The 26386-nt window shown below is 45.9% G+C and overlaps 2 protein-coding genes across 7 annotated transcripts in view; one reads left to right on the plus strand and one right to left on the minus strand.

Moving 5' to 3' along the window:
- Positions 1–2916: 2916 nt before the first annotated feature.
- Positions 2917–23970, minus strand: NELFE (negative elongation factor complex member E). 6 transcript variants are annotated; one of them, XM_070737650.1, is made up of 11 exons: positions 23764–23970; positions 20154–20249; positions 19383–19455; positions 19142–19275; positions 17366–17440; positions 15769–15803; positions 14758–15005; positions 12426–12570; positions 6014–6068; positions 4826–4928; positions 2917–3086 (listed from the first exon to the last, which is right to left on the minus strand). In XM_070737650.1, the coding sequence occupies exons 2-11, from the start codon at positions 20226–20228 to the stop codon at positions 3013–3015; spliced, it is 1017 nt and encodes a 338-aa protein (XP_070593751.1). In that variant the 5' UTR covers positions 20229–20249; positions 23764–23970; the 3' UTR covers positions 2917–3012. The 6 variants fall into 6 exon arrangements, with proteins under 6 accessions (XP_070593751.1, XP_070593748.1, XP_070593753.1 ...); XM_070737647.1 differs by having other exon boundaries at positions 19130–19275; positions 23764–23950; XM_070737652.1 differs by having other exon boundaries at positions 23747–23820.
- A 364-nt stretch (positions 23971–24334) lies between these two features.
- SKIC2 (SKI2 subunit of superkiller complex) overlaps positions 24335–26386 on the plus strand; it is a 63572-nt gene continuing 61520 nt past the window's right edge. Inside the window, exon 1 of the mRNA XM_070737654.1 lies at positions 24335–24469. Coding sequence (XP_070593755.1) covers positions 24451–24469 — 19 coding nt within the window. The 5' untranslated portion in view covers positions 24335–24450. The remainder of the gene's footprint in view (positions 24470–26386) is intronic.

Here is a 26386-nt window from a genome sequence, read left to right on the forward strand (position 1 = left end):
CGGTTGTAAGTTGAGGGCTAACTGTGTCCTCGTCTTTTACATCCTCTTCCCCCATTTATTTGGTTGAGGGATTAGTTTTCAATATGGGAATTTTACTCTTTTCTTGCAGTCCTCGTGATTTATATTTTATTATTCAAAACCAGCTGCTCTTTTTCTATGTACATGTTCATATTATCCCCATTATTAACTTTGCTTGATGCTTGGCTAATTCTGAAGGTAATAAATTGCTTTTTGTTATCAAGCTGTCATATTTTTTGGAGTATAAGACGCAACTTAGTTTTTGGGGAGGAAAACAGGGGGGAAAAATCTGCCTATCAAGTATTCAAGCTACAGGGTGTCGAGGGAGAAAGCATTTTGAAATTCCCTGATGTTCCCCTGACATTTCCCTGTAACTTGCAATCTAGTTAAGGCATGGTCGTAGATAACATCGTACCAAACGGCTAAGCCATGGAGAAATATTGGTAGCTGAGGAATCAAGTTGTTGCCACAGTTATGCTCATTTTTGCTTGACTCTGCCAGGCAGCACAATCCGGGGGGGTTTTTTAACATGATTTTTCCGACTTTTAAACATTTTAATAGTTTGGTTTTTCCCCCCCTGATTTATTCCGTTTTTTTTCCCAAATTCCCTGATTCATGACATTTGGAATACTGTGTTCAGTTCTGGAGACCTCCTCTACAAAAAGATATTGATAAAATTGAATGGGTCCAAAGTCGGGCTACAAGAATGGTGGAAGGTCTTAAGCATAAAACCTATCGGGAAAGACTTCATGAACTCAATCTGTATAGTCTGGAGGGCAGAAGGGAAAGGGGGGACATGATCGAAACATCTAAATATGTTAAAGGGTTAAATAAGGTTCAGGAGGGAAGTGTTTTCAATAGGAAAGTGAACACAAGAACAAGGGGACACAATCTGAAGTTAGTTGGGGGAAAGATCAAAAGCAACATGAGAAAATATTATGGCTCTGTTAAAAAGTGCTATTGCTAACATGTTGTAAGCCGCCCTGTGTCTAAGGAGAAGGGCGGCATAAAAATTGAATAGATAGATAGATAGATAGATAGATAGATAGATAGATAGATAGATAGATAGATAGATAGATAGATAGATAGATAGATAGATAGATGATAGATAGATAGATAGATAGATAGATAGATAGATAGATAGATAGATAGATAGATAGATAGATAGATCCACAGTAGCTGAATTTAAACATGCCTGGGATAAATATATATCCATCCTAAGATAAAATACAAGAAATAGTATAAGGGCAGACTAGATGGACCATGAGATCTTTTTCTGCCGTCAGTCTTCTATGTTTCCATGTTTCTAATTCCCTGATATTTCCCAAACCGCTGATTTCCCTGATAATTCCCTGATTTTTCTGTTTTCCAGACTTGCTGGACTAGTGGCTAGTGCCCCTAGTTTGGTCATCCCCTAGTTAGGGCTTAAAAAACTTTATTCAGAGCAAGTAGCAATGAAAAAAAAGCCTGCAAAAATTTAGGGCTAGAAAAAACCTTTTTCGGAGAGAGTGACAATGAAAAAGTCTGCAAACCGGTTAAGATGGTGAGCACCTTATTAGGACTGGAGGGGGAAAAAAAGCTTCAAAAAAGCTACATTCAGAGCAGGGGTGGGTCCCAGTTAAATTTTGCTACCAATGCGCATCCGCGCATGTTCCACCGCACAATTTTACTTCCGTGCATGCTCAGGATCACATTACAAGCCGAAACACAGTTGAGAAGCTTCAGTTGTGCTTAGAATGAAGGATAAAGGTTAGCATTAATGCAAGGGCAGGTGGGTGGGCTTTTTTTTGACATGGAAAGACCATCTAACCCCAGGGGGAAAAAATAGCCAAAAATTACGTCATCATTGGGCTCCTACCAGTGCGCAGCTCCAGACTGCACCGATAGGAACCCCCCTCTGATTTAGAGTATAAGCTGCACCCAAATTTTCAGCCTCTTTTAGGGGGGAAAAGGGTGCATCTTATACCCTGAAAAATACAGTAGGTGTTCTTTTTCACCTGGTTACCTCAATCTTCCTTTCTTTCCGTTGCAAAAAAATCTGATGGAAACAATCACTTCATTTTGTTCGGAAACTTCAGATCGTGCAGAATGCAGCTGCGAGAGCAATCATGGGCTTCCCTAAATATGCCCATGTCACATCAACGCTCTGCGGTCTGCATTGGTTACCAATCGGTTTCCAGTCACAATTCAAAGTGTTGGTTATGACCTATAAAGCTCTTCATGGCATCGGACCAGAATATCTCCGGGACCGCCTTCTGCCGCACGAATCCCAGCAACCGGTTAGGTGCCACAGAGTTGGCCTTCTACGGGTCAACTAAACAATGCCGTCTGGCAGGACCCAGGGGAAGAGCCTTCTCTGTGGCAGCCCCTACCCTCTGGAACCAACTCCCCCCAGAGATCAGAGTTGTCCCCACCCTCCTTGCCTTTCGTAAGCTCCTTAAAACCCACCTCTGTCGTCAGGCATGGGGGAATTGAGATATTCCCTTCCCCTAGGCTTATAAAATTTATGCTTGGTATGTCTGTATGTATGATTGATTTCTTAAATTAGGGTTTTTTAATTTAATTTAAACTTAAATATTAGATTTGTTTATATTGCCTTATTATTGTTGTTAGCCGCCCCGAGTCTACGGAGAGGGGCGGCATACAAATCTAATTAATTAATTAATTAATTAATTAATTAATTTTCTGTGGCTAAACCGCATTTAGAAAAAAACTTGAGTATTTACATTCCATCTCTATTTTCTTTTAGATACACACACACTATATTTATAGAACCGGTCTGCCTCCCAACTTGGGGAAAGCCTTGAGGTTCAAGCTTTGTGTTAAACACACCAAAGAGGACACAATGCTTTCCAAAGCCTTGCTCCTAAAACGGAAATTAGCATGGTTCAAAACGTGTTTTTTTTTTAAAAGCCAATATTTATTTGAATCTTTAAAATGAAAAGGCGGAGAGAGGGTTGGGAGGGGGAGGGGAGAATCAGGTGTTCCTACGCTTCAGAAATTTTCCTCTTTGTAGATGACCTGGGATCGCTTGTCTCGATGAGAACCATTGATGGCATTTATCACAGCTGAAAAAAAGGAAACGATGGAACACATCAGCGATCCTAGTGAAAGATAAATAACTTTCGGCTTATCCCACTTCTGGCTTTACCTCCCCAAAAAGCAAAACCAGGGAAAGCCTGTAGCATAAGACCCTCCCCTCCTCCCCCACCCAATATTTTGGGATGCAGAACTATTTTGGGAGGGACTTGATCGTGGGAACCTCTGATGCCAAATCCTAGTGGTGTTTGTGACCTAGGCATCTTTGTTTAATCCATTCCCGTTTTAAGATTTTTAAGCACAAGCAGGCACAATATAAAATGGCACTTTAAGTGCATGAACAGAAAAGATTATTTGGGCTGAAAGTCTGTAGAGAGTCTCCGTCATCCAAGTCATGGTTGTCCCAAAGGTGATTTTTTTTCAGGAGGCAACTGGATTTTCTTAGGGTATTTTCCTTTTGAAGATATTTCACTTCTCATCCAAGAAGCTTCTTCAGCTCCTGACAGGATAGGGAGGAATGGAAGGATTGATATTCCTTGCAGATATCAGGCCCAAGCCATCGATTACAGTTAAAGACTTTGGCCTGCCACTAGTAGAACAGTACTGTGGGAATTGGGGAGGGGTGGTTGCATGAGGCGGAAGATATACTAGCCACAACAAATTCCTTCCAGAAGACTCAAGGTCATCCTTTGTTCAGCACCAGCCGGAAGTACAAGGGTGGACCATGGACATTGAGAGAACCGGACTGGTCCACGTGATGAACTCGTGGGTGTGGGGACCAGGGATGAATCTTAACCTGGGTGAAAAACTGTAGGGAAAGTTAGTATTGGTTTGGCTACAGTTCATATCCCACATGGCTCTGCTAATAAATTGGAACTTGGAAGAAGGTCATGGTTTGGACTCTGATTTATTTCTCGGATGTTTATTGGGATGCTGACATGGTCATTTGCATCCTTTTAGAGGGTCTTCAAAGAAAAAAACAAGAATGTCCAGTTGCCTCTGGAAAAGCCACCTTTGGGACAACCATGATCTAGATCAGAAGTAAGCAAAGTTAGCTCTTCTATGACTTGTGGACTTCAACTCCCAGAGTTCCTGAGCCTATCATGCTAGCTCAAGAATTCTGGGAACTGAAGTCCACATGCCATTGAAGAGCCAACTTTGCCTACCCCTGACCTAGATGACTAAGAATCTCTACAGACTTTTAGCTATACAATTTGGGATGAACACCCTTTGAATGGTGTTGGAATAGGAATTGATTTCCAGAGAGAAAAACTGCAGACTACAGGAACCAGGAGCACCACTCGGGTGACTTGGAGGACACAGATAAACCTCCAACTGCTTCAAGGACCTTCCAAAAGCCGCTCCGAGACCTTGGAGAGGGGCGGCATACAAACCGAATGAATGAATGAATGAATGAATGAATGAATGAATGAATGAATGAATGAAATAAATGGATGCAATTGAATGGCAGTCGGCAAGGGATATAAACCCTTCCATTCTCCACTATCCAGTCAGAGCTGAAGAAGCTTCTTGGATGAGAAGCGAAATGTCTTCAGAGGGGGAAAAACAAGAAAGTCCAATAGCCTCTTGAAAAAACACCCTTGGGACAACCATAAGCTGGATGACTGAGAATCTTTACAGACAGTTATTTGGGCTGCTTTTATGGTAACAGTAAAAATGGCCCGGGGAACTTCTTGGTCATCCTCATCCGCCCTCAAGAGGCTTTGCACCCTGTTCCTTAAGTTTCTGCCTATGTCCAGTTCCTCACCCAAAGTTCCCCACAAGGAATTGCCGACGGCCACATTCAGCATGGGCTGCTTGCGAGCGATGCTGACCATCAGCTTCACATCTTCCACGACTGTTCCATTGAGCTGGAAGGAGAAGAAGACAGCCAAATCAACTCAGACCAACTTTGGAAAAACACAAAGAGACTTCCTTGTCTGGTTAAAAAAAAAAAAGGCCAATAAGACTCAACCAAGCCAAGATCCATCATCCCATCATAATGTAAGAGAATAAGAGGGGAAAGAAAAAAAATGTGTGTTTGGAGGTGGGGGGGTATTCCAGATATAATACAGCCATCCTGGCAGAGCAGAAAATGGAGGGAAACAGTTACTCCAGCACCCTTCCTCCTGATTTATTTATTAAATACATACACCCACTGTTGAAGCGAATCTGGCCAGCTTACAAAGCAATAATACAATATAAAACCATTAAAATTAAACAGCATATTAAATCAAGACTAAAAACCGTTACAATAAAGATAAATTAAATGAAGACTAAAAACTAAGAGGATGGGAAACATGGGGGTGGAGGTCTTCTCATCCACTCCCCACACAGGCCACCTCCATCATTCATTCATCCTCCATCTATCTTCCCTTCCTTCCTTCCCCCCTCCTTAATTTTCATAAATTCCTCCCTCTCTCCTTCATCTTCTTTCCTCCCTCCCTTCTTTATCTTCCTTCCTTGCTTCTTCCCTCCCTTCATCTTCCTTCCTTGCTTATTCCTTCCTTCCTTTATCTTCCTTCCCTCCTTCATCTTCCTTCCTTGCTCCCTTCCTCCATCTTCCTTCCTTCCCTCCCTTCCTCCCTCTTCCTCATCTTCCTTCCTATCTCTCCCCTTTCCTCCATCCTCCCCTCATCTTCCTTCCTCCCTATCTTCCTCCCTCCCTCCATCTTCCTTTACTTCTCTTCCCTCCCTCATTTTTACAAATAACACAAGGCTGCAAACATACCCAGCACACACTTTCCTCCTCCTATTTTTTTCACAACCACCACCCTTGAGAGGGTGAGTTGGGCTGAGACAATGACCAGCCCAAGTCACCCGGCTGGCTTTCACAGCTAAGGCAGGACTTGAACTCATGGGTTTCTGTTTTTTAGCCTGGCGCCTTAACCATTATTAGACCAGACCAGCTCTTATTTTCATTCCATTACCCATAAGAAAACCCCTTCTCGGATACCTGAGCAGTAGCTTGATCTGCTGATTCAATCTTGTCATAGGTCACAAAAGCACAACTGCGAGTGGGGGGAAAATAAAGAAGAGTTAATGGGGAAGCAGGGATGGGGGAGGATGGGAAAGGCCCCATGTGGCTAAGTGCTCAGTGGCACCAGGCACCATTTAGCGAGGAACCAGGGTCAATGTGAGTCAAAGTTACCAATCTGTTCCTCTGACCTTAATGGAAAAAGAAACAAGAGGAAGGGAAGGAGAAGGGATTTTTTGACTCCAACAACAACCACTGACTTGGGTCTTCAGTGCATATACCCTCCTGACGTTTTGGTCTTTAAGAACCTGGGAATTCACTTTTTTCAGCAAGTAAAATAAGATTAATGCAAATATATAATCATCCCCACACCTTCCGGTTAAAAAAAAGGATAACATTTTGTGTACTAAAAATTTAATCTGAAATTAATAGCCATTACTTGCGTTATTTCACCCAGTGGTGTTTTTCGATCACAGTTTTTAAGATGGGTGGATTACAACTCCCAAAGTTTTCCAGCCAACATATTGCCGGAAGGAGGGGGGAATGAAGAGAAATAATCAGTTCCCTTCAAGATTATTATTTTTTAAATGATGCTATCCTCTTCCTATGACTGCCAAAGTGAAACTTGAAAAGATTCCTCAATTTTGGATAGAAACATAGAAGACTGGCGGCAGAAAAAGACCTCATGGTCCATCTAGTCTGCCCTTATACTATTTCCTGTACAGTGGTACCTCAAGATACGAACCCCTCGTCTTACAAACAACCCGAGATACGAACCCGGGGTTCAGAAAATTTTTGCCTCTTCTTATGAACTTTTTTCGTCTTACGAACGCCAAACCCGAACTTCCGGGTTCGGCGTTCAGGAGGCTGCTGGGAAGCCCCGCAGCCCAGCTGTCACCTTTTAAAACAGCCGGGGGGCTTCCCGGAAGCCGAAGCCGGAAGTTCGGGTTTGGCGTTCGGCTTCGGGAAGCTGCTGGGAAGCCCCCCGGCTGTTTTAAAGGTGACAGCCGGGTGGCGGGGCTTCTCGGCGGCGGTGGCAGGTTCGTAAGATGGAAAACGTTCGGGAGGCCGCTTTGGATTTTTGGCTGGGAGGGAGGGCAGGAGGTCCGGCGTTGGGGGAGGGAGTCAGGAAGGTCCTCCTGCTCCCCCCTCCCAGTGAAAAACACAAAGACGGTCTGCCTCCGGAGACCCCTTTATATTTTTGGCTGGGGGGGGAAGCAGGAGGCGCAGGATCGGGCCGGCGGCGGGCGCGGGAAAAGGCAGCAGGTCTGGGACACCCCCCACCCCAGCAGTTTGAATCCTGCCGCTTCTGCTGGATACGGGCGGTGGGCGGGGCGAGCTCCCAAGCCCCTGGCTTCCACGCCACTCGTCCCACCCACCGCCCGTATCCAGCAGAAGCTGCTGGATTCAAAATGCTGGGGTGGGGGGGGCTGTCGGGACACCCCCCACCCCAGCACTTTGAATCCCGCCGCTTCTGCTGGATACGGGCGGTGGGCGGGGCGAGCTCCCAAGCCCCTGGCTTCCACGCCACTCGTCCCACCCACCGCCCGTATCCAGCAGAAGCTGCTGGATTCAAAGTGCTGGGGTAGGGGGGCTGTCGGGACAAGCCGCCCACAAAGGCCGAGGCGAGGCTGAGCAGGAGGAGAAGCCAACCAGCGAGGCGGTGGGCTGGGAGCCGCAGGCGAAAGGAGCTCGGGCATCGGAGCGCGGCGCCAGGCATTGTTCTCCGGACCCCGCCCGCTCAGCCCCCAGGCGGGGTCCGGAGAACAATGCCCGAGCTCCTTTCGCCTGCGGCTCCCAGCCCACTGCCTCGCTGGTTGGCTTCGCCTCCTGCTCAGCCTCGCCTCGGCCTTTGTGCGCGGCTCCTCTGCCGGAGCTCTGCCGCGCGCGCCCCTTCGCAGCCCCCTCGCTCCTTGTCCCGACAGCCCCCCCACCCCAGCACTTTGAATCCAGCAGCCGGGCTGAGCGGGCGGGGTCCGGAGAACAATGCGTTTGAAGGCTGCTGGAAAGCCGCGCGGCTGTTTTAAAAGGTGACAGCCGGGCTGGGGGTGTTTCCAGCAGCCGCCAAACGCGGAAGTTTGGGTTTGGCATTTGGCTTCGGGAGATGGCTGGGAAGCCGCGTGGCTGTTTTAAAAGGTCACAGCCGGGCTGGGGGGGTTGCTGGGAAGCCCCCCAGCCCGGCTGTGACCTTTTAAAAGAGCCGCGCGTCTTCCCAGCCATCTCCCGAAGCCAAACGCCAAACCCAAACTTCGCTCCTGTCCTGGCTAAATCGTGTGGCAGTAAACAGGCTTTGGGGTTTTGGCTGGAGGGAGAAGTAGGACCTTCCTAACTCCCTCCCCCCCAGCCAAAACCCCAAAGCATGTTTGCTGCCACACGATTTAGCGGCGAAGTGACGTGAAGGGATAGAAAGCTGAAACCGCCCGGTTTCAGCTCCCCATTCCTCCACGTCACTTTGCTCCTGTCCTGGCTAAATCGTGTGGCAGCAAACAGGCTTTGCGGTTTTGGCTGGGGGGGAGGGAGTTAGGAAGGTCCTACTTCTCTACCCCAGCCAAAACACCAAAGCATGTTTGCTGCCACACGATTTAGCGGCGAAGTGACGTGAAGGGATGGAAAGCTGAAACTGCCCGGTTTCAGCTCCCCATTCCTCCACGTCACTTCGCCCTGAATGCTTCTTGGCCGCCTGGCAGAGTGCTCGCAGCCAGCGGGCGGCGGCGGTGGGGGGGGGGGGAAGCCTCGCGGGGAAGCCAGGCAAGAACGATCTTCTGCCGGCCATGGGCGAGCGGCGGGGAGTCGCCAATGGCCGGCAGAAGATCGCTCTTGCTGACCTGATGCCTCGCGGTGAAGCCGGGCAAGAGCGATCTTCTGCCGGCCATGGGCAACTCCCCGCCGCTCGCCCATGGCCGGCAGAAGATCGCTCTTGCCCGGCTTCCCCGCGAGGCATCAGGTCAGCATTCTGGACGGGCGGGCGGCGGGCGAGGAGGGGGGAAGCCTCATGGGGAAGCCGGGCAAGAGCGATCTTCTGCCGGCCATGGGCGACTCCCCGCCGCTCGCCCATGGCCGGCAGAAGATCGCTCTTGCCCGGCTTCCCCGCGAAGCATCAGGTCAGCATTCTGGACGGGCGGGGCGGCGGGCGAGGAGGGGGGAAGCCTCACGGGGAAGCCGGGCAAGAGCGATCTTCTGCCGGCCATGGGCGACTCCCCGCCGCTCGCCCATGGCCGGCAGAAGATCGCTCTTGCCCGGCTTCCCCGTGAGGCAGCAGGTCAGCATCCTGGGCGGGCGAGCGGCGGGAAGCCGGCGGCTGTGGCAGCTGCTCCCCCCCCCCCCCCCCCCCCCCCGTTTTAAAAGTGACAGCCGGGCGGCAGCGTTTTTTTTGCGGGGGTTTTTTTGTTGTTGCACAGATTAATAGACTTTACATTGTTTCCTATGGGAAACAATGTTTCGTCTTACGAACCTTTCGTCTTACGAACCTCCTCCTTGCACCAATTAAGTTCGTATCATGAGGTATTACTGTATTTTATCTTAGGATGGATATATGTTTATCCCAGGCATGTTTAAATTCAGTTACTGTGGATTTACCAACCACGTTTGCTGGAAGTTTGTTCCAAGGATCTACTACTCTTTCAGTAAAATAATATTTTCTCATGTTGCCTTTGATCATTCCCCCAACTAACTTCAGATTGTGTCCCCTTGTTCCTGTGTTCACTTTCCTATTAAAAACACTTCCCTCCTGAACCTTATTTAACCCTTTAATATATTTAAATGTTTCGATCATGTCCCCCCTTTCCCTTGTCCTCCAGACTATACAGATTGAGTTCATGAAGTCTTTCCTGATACGTTTTATGCTTAAGACCTTCCACCATTCTTGTAGCCCGTCTTTGGACCCGTTCAATTTTGTCAATATCTTTTTGTAGGTGAGGTCTCCAGAATTGAACACGGTACTCCAAATGTGGTCTCACAAGGATCATAAAGATCATTCTTCCTATCTGCCCATTCCCCAAAAAACAGATCTGTAAGTTTATTCAGTAAAATCAAAGTTCAGCAAGCCATGACTTAACCATCTTTGTGAAATTAAGATTTGAGATTTAATTGATCATCTAGCATGAGGGAATAAACTTTTGGATATCTGTATTGTTATTGGATATTCTGAGGTAACGGAAATGAGGTAGCCATCTTGAAGACTGTCACTATTTACAGGTAGCCTTCGACTTACAGCCAATTTTTTAGCAAGCTTTTCATGCTTACCACCATTCTAACATCCCCATGGCCATGTGATTAAAATTTGCATACTTGGCAACTGGCATGTATTGGGGATGGTTGCAGTGCCCCAGGGTCATGTGATCACCTTTTGAGACCTTCCGACAAGCAAACTCAACGAGGAAGCCAGAGTCACCTAACAACTGGATTACTAACTTAAGAACAGCAGTGATTCATTTAACAATTCTGGCAGGAAAGGTCATAAATTTGCTTAACAGCCGTCTTGCTTAGCGATGGAAATATAAGGGTTCAGATGCGGTCCTAAGTTGAGGATTACCTGTATTTAATTAAGGAGAGATGGGTTGGTAGCTGGACTGTTGGTCTTAGCTCAGCAATATGGTTACAAATGTTTTACCACCATTCAAGAAGAGAAGGATTTAGGGGTAGTGATTTCTGACAGTCTCAAAATGGGTGAGCAGTGTGGTCGGACAGTAGGAAAAGCAAGTAGGATGCTTGGCTGCATAGCTAGAGGTATAACAAGCAGGAAGAGGGAGATTGTGATCCCCTTATATAGAGCGCTGGTGAGACCACATTTGGAATACTGTGTTCAGTTCTGGAGACCTCACCTACAAAAAGATATTGACAAAATTGAACGGGTCCAAAGACAGGCTACAAGAATGGTAGAAGGTCTTAAGCATAAAACGTATCAGGAAAGACTTAATGAACTCAATCTGTATAGTCTGGAGGACAGAAGGGACACCATCTGAAGTTAGTTGGGGGAAAGATCAAAAGCAACGTGAGAAAATATTATTTCACTGAAAGAGTAGTAGATCCTTGGAACAAACTTCCAGCAGACGTGGTTGGTAAATCCACAGTAACTGAATTTAAACATGCCTGGGATAAACATATATCCATCCTAAGATAAAACACAGAAAATAGTATAAGGGCAGACTAGATGGACCATGAGGTCTTTTTCTGCCGTCAGTCTTCTATGTTTCTAAGGAGGCATCATCAGTGTGTTATGAATTGTGCTTGTCTGTCAGAGCACTGGCCTTTAAATATCTTTTTATGTGATGCCAATTAGTGTGGATGTTGTTTCTTTTGCTATCTCTGAGTCATGGGCTGGCTTCAGAAGTGTGATGGGCTGGCTGTTGTCACCGAGGCATGGTTTTGTGTCAACCCTGAAGCGAACCTGGCTGAGGCTTCGTTATGGCTTCTGGGTTGCCACAAGACAGGAAGGGAGAAAAATAGTTAGCTGGAGTTTTGTAGTCAAAACTAAAATGTTTTCCTGTGGGTACCAAGGACATTTCAACAGGTGGAAGAGTAACAAATTAACCAAGCAACCCATCGGCACCTCCATTGGACAATGAGACGGATAACTGGGGAGGAAGGGGAACATTCATTTTTTTAATTAGGTGAAAATCACAGCAATATTCAGTCGGTTTTCACCAGTTGTGCCAATATGAGGTAGCCAATATGTTCTTTGAGGAATCTACCTGCCTCAGAGTTCTGCTTTCAATGGGTACATTACTTGGAACGTTGACACTTTGGTTTTAAGTACCGTCTGTGTGACCAAAACCAGACCATGACTCAATAGTAGCTGAACAATAGTAGTTGAACGGATGTCCAAGTGCTGCCTCTATGTTGGTTGAGGCAAGCAGGATTCCCTTGGGTATCATTTGTTGGGGGTCAAGGGAAAGTTTTACCTCCTCTTTCTGCTCAAGATCCCCATGGACAATTGGTGGGCCACTGTGTGACACAAAATGTTGGACTTGATGGGCTTTGGCCTGATTCAGCATGGCTCTTATGTTCTTAACGAAGAACACTAATTTATGTCACACAGACAGTACTTAAAACCAAAGACCATGCCACGGTAACAACAGCCAACCCATCAAAGAATAAGAAGTCAGACCACGACTCAAAAGTAATCAGACAAACAATATCCACACTAATTCACATCACATAAAAAGGTATTTAAAGGCCAGTGCTCTGACAGACAAGCACAATTCGGAGCGCACTGACAACGCCTCCTTGAATGGTGACAAAACGTTTGCAACCAAACTGCCAAGCTCGGTGCTCAAGACCAACAGCTTAATGGGTGAGTTGTTTGGCAGGATTCATTTCCATGCAAATTTCTACTGAGGACATCATTTGGACATTTCTTGAAGACCCTGCCAAGGTTCGTCCCAGCACTCACTTGCGGACGTTGTCTACAGAGAGGTCAATGATCTTCCCGAAGGCCGAGAAAGCCGTGGTCAACATGGCCTCATTCATATTTGCCCCAGACACGTACACCGTGTTCCCTTTGCGTTCGTGACGTCCCTCGGGGTTAGAATCCGATCCTGGATAATGAAAAAGGAGGCGGGAGAAGTGGTTGAAAAATAGTTTGTTATTTTGGTTCTGCCAACATTCTGCAAACCACACAGAATGTCGTCTTCTCTTTTCTCCTGCAGAATCTTATTCCATATAGACTCATGTATAAACCCATTCGTGAATAAGCCAACCCTTCAATTTTTTACCAAAATATTGTGAAAAACACGCCACTCACAGATAAGCTGACTGTTGAAAATTCTTGTATGCTTTAAAAGCCACAATAGGCTCATCTATGAATTGGTTAAAAGTTTTAGAGTCAACTTATTATTTATATGCAGGTACTTTTTATAAAAAAAGTGATTTCCATATATACTTGCAGAAAAGTCAAACCCAATTTTTGGAATGCAGTCTGGCACCTGAAATGGTCTTGTACAGTAACCGGTTCTTATTTATGACGGTTGCAGTGTCCCGGGGTTACGTGATTACTAATGTTGGGCAAACCTGTTGAAGTTCGGGTTCGGCGGGTATGGACGAACTTGACATTGGAGTTCGGGTAGGTTCGCCGAACCTGTACCCCAACTCCTCTGGCCCGGTAGGAGGCGAAGTGCTGGAGGGGGGGGGTATTAGGCTCCATCAAACGGGCGATGGCCGGGAGCCACCGAAAATCCCTGGCCTTAGTTCTCTCGTTTCGCTGGCTCTGGGCCATCGCCCGCTTGATGGAGCTTGACACATCCCCCCAGCGCTTCAGGATCCCGGTTGGCAGCTCCAAGCGGGCAGTGGGCAGGAGGCGGGGAGGGCTCTGAGTCAGAACCCTGCCCGCCTCCCCCTCCTACCCACCACCCGCTTGAAGCTGCCGCCCAGGATCCTGAATAGCCAGCCAGCAGAACCTGCCTCTCGAGCCCTCTTGCCTGGCAGGAGGCGAAGCACTGGGGGGGGGGGGTGAGGCCCCGGGTTTGGAGTGGCCCCCTCCTGCCCCCCCCAAACCGAGTCGGCGGCTTGAGCCTCAGAGCCCTCCCCACCTCCCCCTCCGCGGTGTTCGAGTGAATGCCAAACCTGAACACGGACTTCTGGAAAAGTCCAGGTTTGGTATGCAGAACCCCGCAAAGTTCGGCACGGGCCCGAACTATGCAAGTTCAGTTCGCCCAACACTAGTGATTACCTTTGGCAACCTTCCGACAAGCAAAGTTGATGGGGAAGCCAGGTTCACTTAACAACCGGATTACTAACCTAACAACTGCAGTGATTCACTTAACAATCCGTGGCAAAAGAAAGCTTGTAAAATCGAGCAAAACTCACTTAACAGCTGTCTCGCTTAGCGACAGAAATTTTAAGCTCAATTGTGGTTCTACGTTCATGTTGTGGTTAGCTCTGCCCCAGCTCCTGCCCCAAGGACTGTGGGGGTGGATGTGGGTGAAACATCCAAATGTCACAGGCCTGTTTTGCTGCCGACAGCTTCGGGCAGCGAATTATCCTCTGAAGAAGGGAGTGACTGTGAGATGGGACCTTCAGAGTGGGGCCTGGCAGGCAGCCCAGAAAGAAGCCAGTCATCATCTTCCTTATCTTCGATAGACTCTGATGAGGAAGCTGTGATAGACCCATACATGCGTAGAGCTATGCATAGAACAGCTTCGGAGGTATTACAGGAGATAATAGGTTCAAGTAATTAGGGCTGCTGTTAAATGGGCAGTTTGCCGCCCTCGCAGTGTGGAAGATAATCTGATCGTACTTGTGGAGCTTGCATTGCCGTTCTGGATTTTCCCAGGACCTTGTGTTTGGATTTCAGGACTCTGACCATAAATCATAGTGAGTTTACAACGTCTGAAGAGGAGTAGCTGTGACCAATTCACAGCTACTGATTAATGGACTTGAGTTTGTTTTTTTGGTTATTTCACTGCATTCAAGTTTGTTTGTTTTTACAAGTGAGCCCTTGGAATTCAAAAGAGGGTTTTTTCTTCTATTTTTCTTTGGATAAAGAATCTATTGTCGCCTTGTCCTGTGTGTGTGTGTCTGTTTTTGCTACTTTTACATATAATTGAAGGCTCGTGCCAGGAGTTGGCAGAACACGTCAAGGACTACCTGTACATCTTTAATGATGCAAGTACTTTGCTTTAGTCCGGCAAGATTTCTGTCTACAGTGGAGAAGCAATAAAAGGAAATTGTTTTGAAGTAACTCAGCCTGTTAACACTGCCCTCCAGAAGAACCAAATATTTCTTACGGCGATTGCCTTCTCTGTCCCGTTCTCGCTCACGCCCTCGATCTCGGTCTCTGTCTCGATCTCGGTCTCTGTCCCGGTCTCTGTCTCGATCTCTGTCCCGGTCCCTACTCCTGTCCCGGCTACGATCCCGGTCATTTTCCCTCTCGTGCCCATGCAGACTTTCACTCTGATCGGATTCTTTGTCTGGATCTCTGACTTCTTCTGGCTCTTTCTCTGGCTCTCGCAGGCTATCGCTGGAGCTCACAAAGCTAGGGGAGAGCATGGAAGGAAGAGAATTGATTCACCAGAGGTGGCTGACTATGGAGAAGCAGTTAGTGAATGAGAGAACACTCGGCGTCTACTTCCCCAAATCAAAGCTCCGAGGCACAGGATAGGAAATTGAAGTCGACAGGTCTTAAAGTTGCCAAGTTAGAGACCACTGTTTTAGAGTGGTTGTTTGTAATGACAAGTTGTCATTTGTAAAATAACAATTATGGGATAGTTTTTCACCTACATACATAGTGGTACTTTGCACATCAGAACTAAAGTCCAGAAAATATCCAGCTTTGTTGAGACCTGAGTGGTCTGCATGAAATCTGAATCTTTCGTGATTTGCAAAGAGCAACAATAAAAAAATTCTGCACCTCCAATGTTAGTGTTGGAAGTATGCATCGTGTGGAAAAAATAACCAACAGAAACAGTTCCTAAGCTCCCAATTCCTTAACTTATAGGTAGATATTTCTTTTCACATCAAGGAACCTGTTGACCTGTTTATTTCCAACTAAAACCACCAAAGTGAGACAGTTACACTAAACAGTGATGGTTGTGCCTCAACACAAAAATACCTCAGTTAATGCACCCTTTATCAGCTGGATTCCTCCAGTGACTGAACAGATTCTGCTTGTCAAAGCTGGCAATATCAGAAGTTATCCTAATGGTACATAAAAGTCATCTTATTGGAGAGATGGATGATGTATAAATGCAATTAATAAAAGAATAAAAATGAATAACGATGGCATGAATGGAACCAACCTCTCATACAGATACTTCCTTTGGGGGCGCCGGGCCTAAAAAGAAATATTTTTAAAAATGGCTTATTAAGTGTGAAATTACATTCAAAGTCTGGTGCAGTCATTTTTCAGAGTGACCACAATACTTAGCAAAAGAGTTGCTGACCTCAATCATGGTTGCTAAGCGAGGAATACCTGTAGATGCCCTGCCTTGAATTGTTTAAAAAAAAAGCGGGATCAGAGATGGTATTTAGCTGGATTGGACCGGTTTGGGTGAACCAGTAGCAGTACTGTGGGTCCTGTTCACTCACAGAGAATGCTGTCCTAGTTAGCCACATATTTGAGGCCAGGTGCACGCAACAGAAGGCGTGCACACAAATAAAGCACATGCGCAGGAGGTGGTGCACAGGTGTGTAAGTGCAGAGAGTCATGTTTGTGAACTGACAGGGGAAGTAAGTAAATACTACTTCTGAGCAGGATGTAATCTAATTTTTTAAAATTTGAACAGAGTGGTACCTCTACTTACAAACTTAATTTGTTCCGTGACCAGGTTCTTAAGTAGAAAAATTTGTAAGAAGAAGCAATTTTTCCCATAGGAATCAATGTAAAAGCAAATAATGTGTGCAAACCCAATAGGAAAGGAATAAAAGCTCGGAATTTGGGTGGGAGGAGGAGGAGGAAGAGGAGGAGAACAGTTGCTGCCGAAGGAAGCAGGTGAGGTGAGGGGAATAAAAAAAAACCCAAAACTTTAAGCGTTAAAAAAAAAGAGGGACTGAGGCGGCGAGGAGGAGCATGCGCCTCCCATACACCCAGCACGAGATTGCCTCCCATACACTGTGCCAGAGAGAGAAACCCAGGGGGAATGGAGGAAACTGGCCGGGCCTTCATGCTGCTCTCAATTTTCCTGGGAATTTTTTTCCGGGCTCGGGTTAAGTAGAAAATGGTTCTTAAGAATAGGCAAAAAAATCTTGAACACCTGGTTCTTATCTAGAAAAGTTCTTAAGTAGAGGCGTTCTTAAGTAGAGGTACCACTGTAATTTTGGGGTTTAAGAAAAATCTAAAGATGAGGAGGGGATGAAGAATGTGTGGCTAGCTGAAAACTGAATAATGTTTTCCCAGCGTTCATTTCATCCTAAGAGGATTGGGCAACTTTCTTGGAAATATTGACTAGCTATTTCCCACAATGCACTTCCACACTGTCTATTTCCACTCTATCAGTCTATTCCAAGATTTTTTTTTAATCCTGTTTTGAAAGGATTAAAAAGTTCTCCCAGTTCCCTCCACGAGGCCAATCAATGTTATTTGCTCTTTCGTGAAAGATGGGTGGAGATCCCTCAAGGGGCCACGTCTAGCGCTGTAATCTTTGTATGCCACCATCTGGCAAGGTTTGTTTCCTTATTTACATTTCACATTTCTGAGCCGCGCACCTCACTCCAGGAGGGGCCCTTGAGCAGTATGCGATAAAACGTTGAAATATAAAGCAGTGGATTTTTAAAAAGATTTTAAAAGTTAAAACTAAAAAAAATGTTTACGAGTGGTAACTATGGGGACAAGAATAATTAATCCAGTTAAAAATTTCCCAAATTCCCACCCTAATTAGAGAATTGTATCTCAGTTACCTCTCGGGAATCGTCATCAGCTGAGACGCTGCGCTGAAAAGGCTGGTAAGTTGGGGCAGATCCCTTCTTGGTCTCCTAAAAACAAACAGGTATTAAAAAGCAAGCTAAAAGCAACCCCGACCCACTAGGTATATATGGAGATTCTCAGTCATCCAGGTCATGCTTGTCCCAAAGGTGCTTTTTGACAAGAGGCAACTGAACTTTCTTGAGTTTTTCTTTGAAGACATTTCACTTCTCATCCAAGAAACTACTTCCGCTTTTGACTGGGGAATGGAAGGGTTCATACTTTTTGCAGACCGCTGGTCATTTGCATTCTTGTTGTTGAGGCCACCTGGAAATTTATCCGGATCCTCAGGGACACCTGAATGGTGCAAATGGGTATGGAGCCTTCTTGGAACTGTTGAAAGGACTGTGTTGTGGACACAGGGAATTTATCTGTTGATGACATCATATTCCTCCCCCTGCATTTAAAAGACAAAGGCCACTCTTTTGAAGACAGCAAAGTCCACATTTTGGACAGAGAAGATTGCATGTTTCAAAGAGGGGTCAAAGAGGCCATCTATGTCAAAACTGAACAGCCCTCTCTCAACAGAGGGAGGGTGGGATACAGCATCACCTATGTCCATTCTATAACACAGTCCCTTTCAGCAGTCCCAGCGTCCATTTGCACTGCTTAGGTGATCCTGAGGACACAGATAAACCTCCAGGTGACCTTAATGGCTCGCTAAAAGAATGCAAATGACCAGCTGTCTGCAAGGAGTATAAATCCTTCCATTCCCCACCATCTGAAGAAGCTGAAGAAGCTTCCTGGGTGAGAAGCAAAATGTCTTCATAGAAAAAAAAAACAGTAAAGTCCAGTTGCCTCTTGAGGAGGAGCCATGCTGGCTGGGGAATTTATTTATTTACTTACTTACTTACTTACTTACTTACTTACTTACTTACTTACTTACTTACTTACTTACTTATTTATTGTTAGAGTTGAAAGGGACCATGCAGATCAGAGGTCTTCAAACTTGGCAACTTGAAGACTTGTGGACTTCAACTCCCAGAATTCTCCAGCCAGCATAGCATAGCAAAGCTGGCTGGAGAATTCTGGGAGTTGAAGTCCACAAGTCTTCAAGTTGCCAAGTTTGAAGACCTCTGATGCAGATCATCAAGTCCAACCCCCTGCCTGAGCAGGAATCCTAAAGCACCACAGCCAAATGGCAGTCCAATCCTCTCTTGAAAGTGTCCAGAGTTGGGGAGTTCACAACCTCTGCAGGCAGGTTGTTCCACTGGTTGATCGCTCTGACCGTCAGGAAGTTCTTCCTTACTTCTAGGTTGAATCTCTCCTTGGTCAGCTTCCAGCCATTGTTCCTCATCCGGCCCTCTGGTGCTCTGGAGAATAGAGTGGCCCCCTCCTCTCTGTGGCAACCCCTCATATACCTGCATACAGCTATCATGTCCCCTTTGCCCTTCCTTTTCTCTAGGCTATCCATGCCCAGTTCCCGTAATCTCTCTTCGTTAAGTCTTGGTTTCAAGTCCCCTAATCATTTTGGTTTCTCTTTTCTGCACCTTCTCCAGAGTTTCAATGTCTCTTTTGAAGTGTGGTGACCAGAACTGGATGCAGTACTCCAGATGTGGTCTGACCAGGGCGTAGTAGAGTGGTATTAATACTTCCCTGGTCTGGGAATTGAAGTCTGCAGGTCTTAAAAGGTTTCCCAGAATGAACCACTCCTACATTAGAAGGCTTCTCCTGCACCTCCTTGCATTAACCCAGCTTACTTTTGGCTTCACCTTCCGAGTCCAAGAGCGTTTGAATCCCGAGTTCTTGTTCTCAACCTTAATAGCACTGATGGCCCCCGTTTTCACCAGCATCTTGGCTTGTTCTGTGGCTGTCGCCGTGTCGACTACCGGCTGATCTGAGATGGCTGGACACAGGGAAGAAAGACAAAAACTACTGTCCCCAAATGGGCAATATTGGCAGGAGGGCCCTTCCCTCATAAACAGCCCATCTTTTCACAAAAGTCCGACTTACATCGTTTAATTCCTCCCTGGGTAGCCTGACTAGTTGAACCCTGTTGCTTTTTTAACGCCATGAGGGCTTTTTTCTGGATGGGAAGAAGTGGGGGGAAAATTAAGTTACTGAAAGATATACATAGACCAGTATCCCTTCCTTCCCAAAAAATGAACTTTCTACTAGTCCTTCCTAACATACTAAAAGTTTGGATGATATTCAAATCCTTTGATCTGCATAGATAGCCCTCAACTTAAATTGCCACAATTTGAAACCAAAATTTCTGTGGCTAAGCGGGACAGTTGTTTTATCTTATGACTTGTCTTGCCGCCATTATTAAACAAATCACTGCAGTTGTTAAAAGAGAATCTGGCATCCGCACTGACTTTGTCTGTCAGAAGGTGGCAATGGGTGGATTACACAACACCCCCACACACACCCAGAACACTGCAAGTGTCATAAATACCAGCCAGTTGCCAAATGCTAAAATTTCAATCACATGGACTAGGGGTCCCCTAACCTGGCAACTTTAAGACTTATGGACTTCAACTCCCAGAATTCTCCAGTCAGCATTGCTGGCTGGAGAATTCTGGGAGTTGAAGTCCACAAGTCTTAAAGTTGCCAAGTTTAAAGACTTCTGACGTCGAGCACAGGGATGCTGCAAACAGTTGTGTGAAAAACGATCATCAATCATCCCCCCCCCAATGCTGTTGTAACTTCACTAAACCAATTGTTGTCAAAAACTACCTGTACTTATAAGAATAATTTCACCCTCAAGGTGAACAAGCTCACCTTTTTCTTGAGTTTGGCAAATTTCTTCTGTAGAGCCTCCTCATCTTCTGTTAACCCGGGTGGCAAAACAATCATGATGGAATAATACAGTACTGCCTAGAATTTGGAAACCAGGGAAGGAATCAGTCAGGTAAAGCTTCGTGGTTGATTACTGATGGATATACATGCAGACCAAAATTCAAAAATTTTCCCTACCGGTTCTGTGGGCATTGCTACTGCAAAATCCCCATTCCCATCCCACTCCTGGGGGAAGGATACTGCAAAATCCCCATTCCCTCCCCACTCTGGGACCAGCCAGAGGTGGTGTTTGCTGGTTAATGACCGTCTCACTTAGCAACATATGGTTTTTGGGCTCAGTTGTGATCGTAAGCCGAGGGAGCACCTGTAATACGTTTCTATAACAAAGAGAATGTGCAGTGTCAATACATTTTGAGAAAAATACAGCAATAAAACATGAAATATGAAATGCTGGCTGGGGAATTCTGGGAGTTGAAGTCCAGATATCTTCAAGTGGCCAAGGTTGGGAAACACTGCTCTAAACTACTCAAAATTTCCACAACTGGTTCTGCAGAACCTGTCAGAACCTGAATTTCAGCCATGATGCAGGCAGGGCACCTCTTTGGATCACCAAATACACATTAATTACATTTTACCATTGCATTTCATATTTCATGTTTTATTGCTGTATTTTTCTCAAAATGTATTGACACTGCACATTCTCTTTGTTACAGAAACATATTACAGGTGCTCCCTCGGCTTACGATCACAACTGAGCCCAAAAACCGTATGTTGCTAAGTGAGACAGTCATTAAGTCAGCTTTGCCATTTTATGACATTTCTTGCACACCATTGCAGTTGTTCACTTAGTTGAATACCAGCGAATGGTTCGGTCCCACAGAGTCAGTCTCCAGGTCCCGTCAACTAGACAATGTCGTTTGGGGAAGAGCCTTCTCTTGCGGGGGGGGGCCCTCTGGAATCAGCTCCCCCCGGAGATTCATACTGCCTGTACCCTTCTTGCCTTTCGGAAGAATCTTAAGATCATTTATGTCGTCAGGCTTGGGCCGCTTAGATCTTGGCCCATGGCCAACGAATGTTTGTATGATTGCTGTATGAATGGGTTTGATTGATTTTAATATTTGGGATTTTAGATAGCTATTTAATTTTAATATAATTGGATTAACACCATTGCAATTTACTATTTTTTAATGTGTTGTAAGCTGCTCTGAGTCTTCGGAGAGGGGCAGCACAGAAATCTAATCAATCAATCAATCGATCAACAAATACGGTGGTTAAGTGAATTTGGTTTTTCCCACTAGCCTTACTTGTCAAAAAGTTGCATGACCGTCCAACACCGTAGCGATCATAAATACGAACCAGTTGCTAGGCATTTGAATTTTGATCAGATGCCCACGAAGATGCTTCAAGTACATCCTCGTAAGTATGAAAAACTGTCCTGGGTCACTTTTTTTTCAGTGCCGCTATAACTTCAAACGGCCATTATATGACTTTTGTATGTCGACGACTACCTGTACATCCCTCATGTATTTTAAACATGAGAAAGCATCACTCACACACATATTGCTCTGCACCAGCCCTTGATTTTTAGTCCCACTGAATTCTTGTCATTGTACCTAAATTTATAATGGTTTTTAAACTTCGATCTTTATTGCAGAACTGCCCAGAACCGCCACTCAGAATAGCGCAACAGGCAGCCTATAAATTGAATACATAAAATAATTTTTTCAACAGCAGTTAAATCTGCTGCTCTATGTCCTCAGAGAGAGGCGGCATACAAGTCTAATAAATAATAATAATAATAAATAATGAATTTGCTGCCCTGAGTCTGACACGAGATTGTGATCCCACTGTATAGAGCGCTGAAGAGACCACATTTGGAATACAGTACTGTGTTCAGTTCTGGAGATCTCACCTACAAAAAGATATTGATAAAATTGAACAGGTCCAAAGACGGGCTACAAAAATGGTGGAAGGTCTTAAGTATAAAAAGTATCAGGAAAGACTTAATGAACTCAATTTGTGTAGTCTGGAGGACAGAAGAGAAAGGGGGGACATGATCAAAACATTTAAATATGTTAAAGGGTTAAATAAGGTTCATGAGTGAAGTGTTTTTAATAGGAAAGTGGACACAAGAACAAAGGGGCACAATCTGAGGTTAGTTAGGGGAAAGATCAGAAGCAACGTGAGAAAATATCATTTTACTGAAAGAGTAGTAGATGCTTGGAACAAACTTCCAGCAGACATGGTTGGTAAATCCACAGTAACTGGATTTAAACATGCCTGGGATAAACATATATCCATCCTAAGATAAAATACAGGAAATAGTGTAAGGGCAGACTAGATGGACTAGGCATGAGGTCTTTTTCTGCCATCAATCTTCTGTGTTTCTAAAAAAATTAAAAATAACCAGCTGCAGCATTCGTGTGAAAAAAGGGTTCCAGGTCCCTTTTTTCAGCAGCCCCGTAACTTCAAATGGTCATGAAAGGAAACATTGTTAAGTTGAGGACTACCTGGGTGATCTCTCTGGAGTCCCAATCCCTGTGGGTTTTACCACGGACGCGGAAATCTTTAGGAACCGCAGTTAAATCTAGTTAAATTCTCAACTTAGAACGGTTTTCTCCTAAAAGTTTCTGAGTCTGTGTAACCCGGTGATCAGATAAAAAGATAACCTGTGCAGCAGTCGTAAGTGTGGAAAATGGTCCCAAGTCCCTTTTTTTTCCAGTGTAATTTCAAACGGGCACTAAACGAACCCGTTGTAAATCAAGGGTTACCTGGACGATCTCTCTCTCTCTCTCTGGGATCAGCTACAATCCCAATCCCTGTGGGTTTTACCATGGAATCCAAAACCTTGAGGAAACACAGCTAAATCCAGGCAAGTCCTCGACTTACAACAGTATGTTTAGTGGCTAAAGTTACAAGGGCAGCGGCGGGAAGGGATTTGGGGCTGTTTTTCAGACTTACGACTGCTGCCGTAGATTACCATTTGCACAGTTTACAGGAAATCAGAAACCATTAGGAACCGCAGCTGAATCCAGAGATATCATCCAGGTAGTCCTGGAGATCCAGCGAAGGGCTACCAAAATGTTTACTACCACACTGTGGGCGTGGCTTATGCATTTTCTTTCAACATCTTTCAGTGCAAATTAGGAGCTCTGGGGTGAAGCTCCACTTTTGCTACCCCACTGGGGTCCGTCCCCCCCCATCCGGGCAGTAGCCCACCCCAGTCGATATACAACAATTCCCTCTCTCTACCTCTCTCACCAGGATATGGACTTTCAGGGAGGGGGAAATCCCAGAATGGATTTGTGGGCGTGTCAGGGACTCACCTGTAAAGGCTCCAAATTGGGGGAATCGCAGATTCGATCTCACTTCCTTCTCCTCACTTACCCGCCGTCTCCGCCTATGAATCACTGAGGCAACGTAACGTTCCACTCCGGACCCTCCCACAATGCACCGCACCCTTCCCAAGATGCACCGGGAGCTGCTTTCCCTCCTGCCCCCCCCCCAGCTTTGCCCTTACGAAATGGCGCCGAGCCGTCCCATAACGACGGTTGGGCATCCTTACGTTGATTTACCTCCCACACGCACTCACCGGCCGTTGATGTTATTAATGGCTCGCCTTTCCGTCTAACAACCGACTCTTCCCAAGATGGATGCGGAGGGGGAGGAGAAAAAAGTAATGGAGGAGGGCCTAATTTGCATAAGCCGCCCAGCGACGCGAAAGTTATTGGCTGAGAATTACAGGAACTTGACCCTTGGGAGGCACGAGAGCGGAAAAATAGGAAAGGAAAAACAAAAGAGGGCGTTCTTGTTTTGCATACTGGGCTCTCATTGGCTCGCATGACACTCTGGTGACGTTCGAAAAACACGGGATATCCGAAGCCGAACAGGGTTTTTTATTTCAATCCTTATTTAAATATCCAACTGCTCATTGGCTACCTTCGGGGTTTTGCCGGAACAATCGACTGGTTGAAGCGCTTTTGATTTGCATATTGCCCCGTCATTGGACAGCTGCTGTTATTTCGTTAGCCAATCTGTCCCTTTGTTCGAAACCCAAGCCAACTTTCTCCTACCCAGGCTTCCGCCCTTCATTCGATTGACCAATCCCGTTTCGCTTCCGCTTTCTCAACTATGACAACAATGCACGCCGCCACCCTGAGAAACAGGGCGTGGCTTCAACTTGCTCTTCCTTTTGGTGAGGGGAAGGTTCCGCCTTTACTATGACAGCCCGGAGGGGAGAGTTTCCGGGTCGGTCCATGAACGAACCGTGGCAGTTGAGATGGATCTGGAGAGGATAGGTGAGGACGGGGTAGAGACCCTCCTGCGTCCGGCTGAACTAACATTATGGAGCCTTGCAATTTCGTCCTACTCGTTATCTTCCGTCCCCCCCTAAAATTGTAAACATTTAAAATATTTAAGAGAATCTCCCCCACGCCATTGTCATCTAGTCTAGATCTAGTGCAGGGGTAGGCAAAATTGGCTCTTGTGTGACATGTGGACTTCAACTCCCAGAATTCTTGAGCTGGCATGATTGGCTCAGGAATTCTGGGAGTTGAAGTCCACAAGTCATACAAGAGCCAACTTTGCCTACCCCTGAGGTTCCAGTGGATTGCAACCCCCATATTCTCCAGCTCACACATGCAATGGCTTGGGATTATGAGGATTATTGCCCAACGTGCTGCCTACAGGAAGCAGGGGATCCCCTTTCAATTTAAAATGCAAGAAATTAAAAAATGCTCCTGGGGAGGGAAGTTATGGCAAATATAGACAGCATATTAAAAAGCAGAGACATCACTCTGCCAACAAAAGTGCATAAAGTCAAGGCTGTGGTATTTCCAGTTGCAATGTATAGCTGTGAAATTTGGACCATAAGGAAGGCTGAGCGCCAAAGAATTGAGGCCTCTGAACTATGGTGCTGGAGAAGACTCTTACGAGTCCCTTGAACTGCAAGGGGATCAAATCGGTCAGTCCTAGACAAGATCTATCCTGGCTGCTCTTTAGAAGGCCAGATCCTGAAAATGAAACTCAAATATAGTGATACCTCGTCTTACAAACGCCTCGTCTTACAAACTTTTCGAGATTCAAACCCAGGGTTTAAGATTTCTTTGTCTCTTCTGACAAACTATTTTCACCTTACAAACCCACCACTGCCGCTGGGATGCCCTGCCTCTGGACATCCGTTGCCAGCAAAGCACCCGTTTTTGCGCTGCTGGGATTCCCCTGAGACTCCCCTCCATGGGAAACACCACCTCTGGACTTCTGTGTCTTTGCAATGGTGCAGGGGAATCCAAGCAGCGCAAAAACGGGCGCTTCGTTGGCAACGGATGTCTGGAGGTGGGGTTTCCCAGCGAGGGGAGCCTCAGTGAAATCGCAGCATCGCAAAAACAAAGAAGTCCGGAGGTGGGGTTTCGAGGATTTAGGTGTTTTTGCGATGCTACTATTTCACTGATGCTTCTTTCGCTGGGAAACCCCACCTCCAGACTTCCATTGCCAGCAAAGCATTTGTTTTTGCGATGCTGAGATTCCCCTGCAGCAAAAACACAGAAGTCCAGAGGTGGGGTTTCCCATGGAGGGGACCCTCAGGGAAATCCCAGCAGTGCAAAAACGGGCGCTTCAGCTGGCACAAGGGGTGAATTTTGGGCTTGCACGCATTAATCGCTTTTCCATTGATTCCTATGGGAAACATTGTTTCATCTTACAAACTTTTCACCTTAAGAACCTTGTCCCAGAACCAATTAAGTTTGTAAGACAAGGTATCACTGTACTTTGGCAACCTAATGAGAAGGAAGGACTCACTGGAGAAGAGCCTAATGCTGAGAAAGATTGAGAGCCAAAGAAGAAGGGGACGACAGAGGATGAGTCTGCCCCGAGTCTGCGGAGAGGGGCGGCATACAAATCTAAATAAATGAATGAAATGAATGAATGAATGAGGTGGCTGGATGGAGTCACTGAAGCAGTAGGAGTTGATTTAAATGGATTCTGGGGGATGGTAGAGGACAGGAAGGTGTGGAGGAATATTATTCATGGGGTCATGACGGGTCATACATGACTTCGCAAGTAACAGCAACAACAGGCGGCATTAACAAAATCAAGATACTAGATGTTAATACCCTTTTATAATGCTTTGGAGAAAAAATAAACAAAATTTTCATGAAAAAAAAAATCTCTTATTACATGTTACTTATTTCTTTGCTCAATGTTTAAGCAACCTCAAT

The sequence above is a fragment of the Erythrolamprus reginae genome, chromosome 2, assembly GCF_031021105.1.
Source record: "Erythrolamprus reginae isolate rEryReg1 chromosome 2, rEryReg1.hap1, whole genome shotgun sequence".
NCBI lineage: Eukaryota > Metazoa > Chordata > Lepidosauria > Squamata > Dipsadidae > Erythrolamprus > Erythrolamprus reginae.

Coding starts and splice junctions, on each gene's coding strand:
- NELFE (XM_070737647.1), bottom strand. CDS start 20,228: ATGATTGTTTTGCCACCCGGGTTAACAGAAGATGAGGAGGCTCTACAG. Junction 19,276..19,382: donor CCAGGGAGGAATTAAACGAT/GTAAGTCGGACT, acceptor CCCTGTGTCCAG/CCATCTCAGATCAGCCGGTA. Junction 4,929..6,013: donor CAGATCAAGCTACTGCTCAG/GTATCCGAGAAG, acceptor TTCTCCTTCCAG/CTCAATGGAACAGTCGTGGA.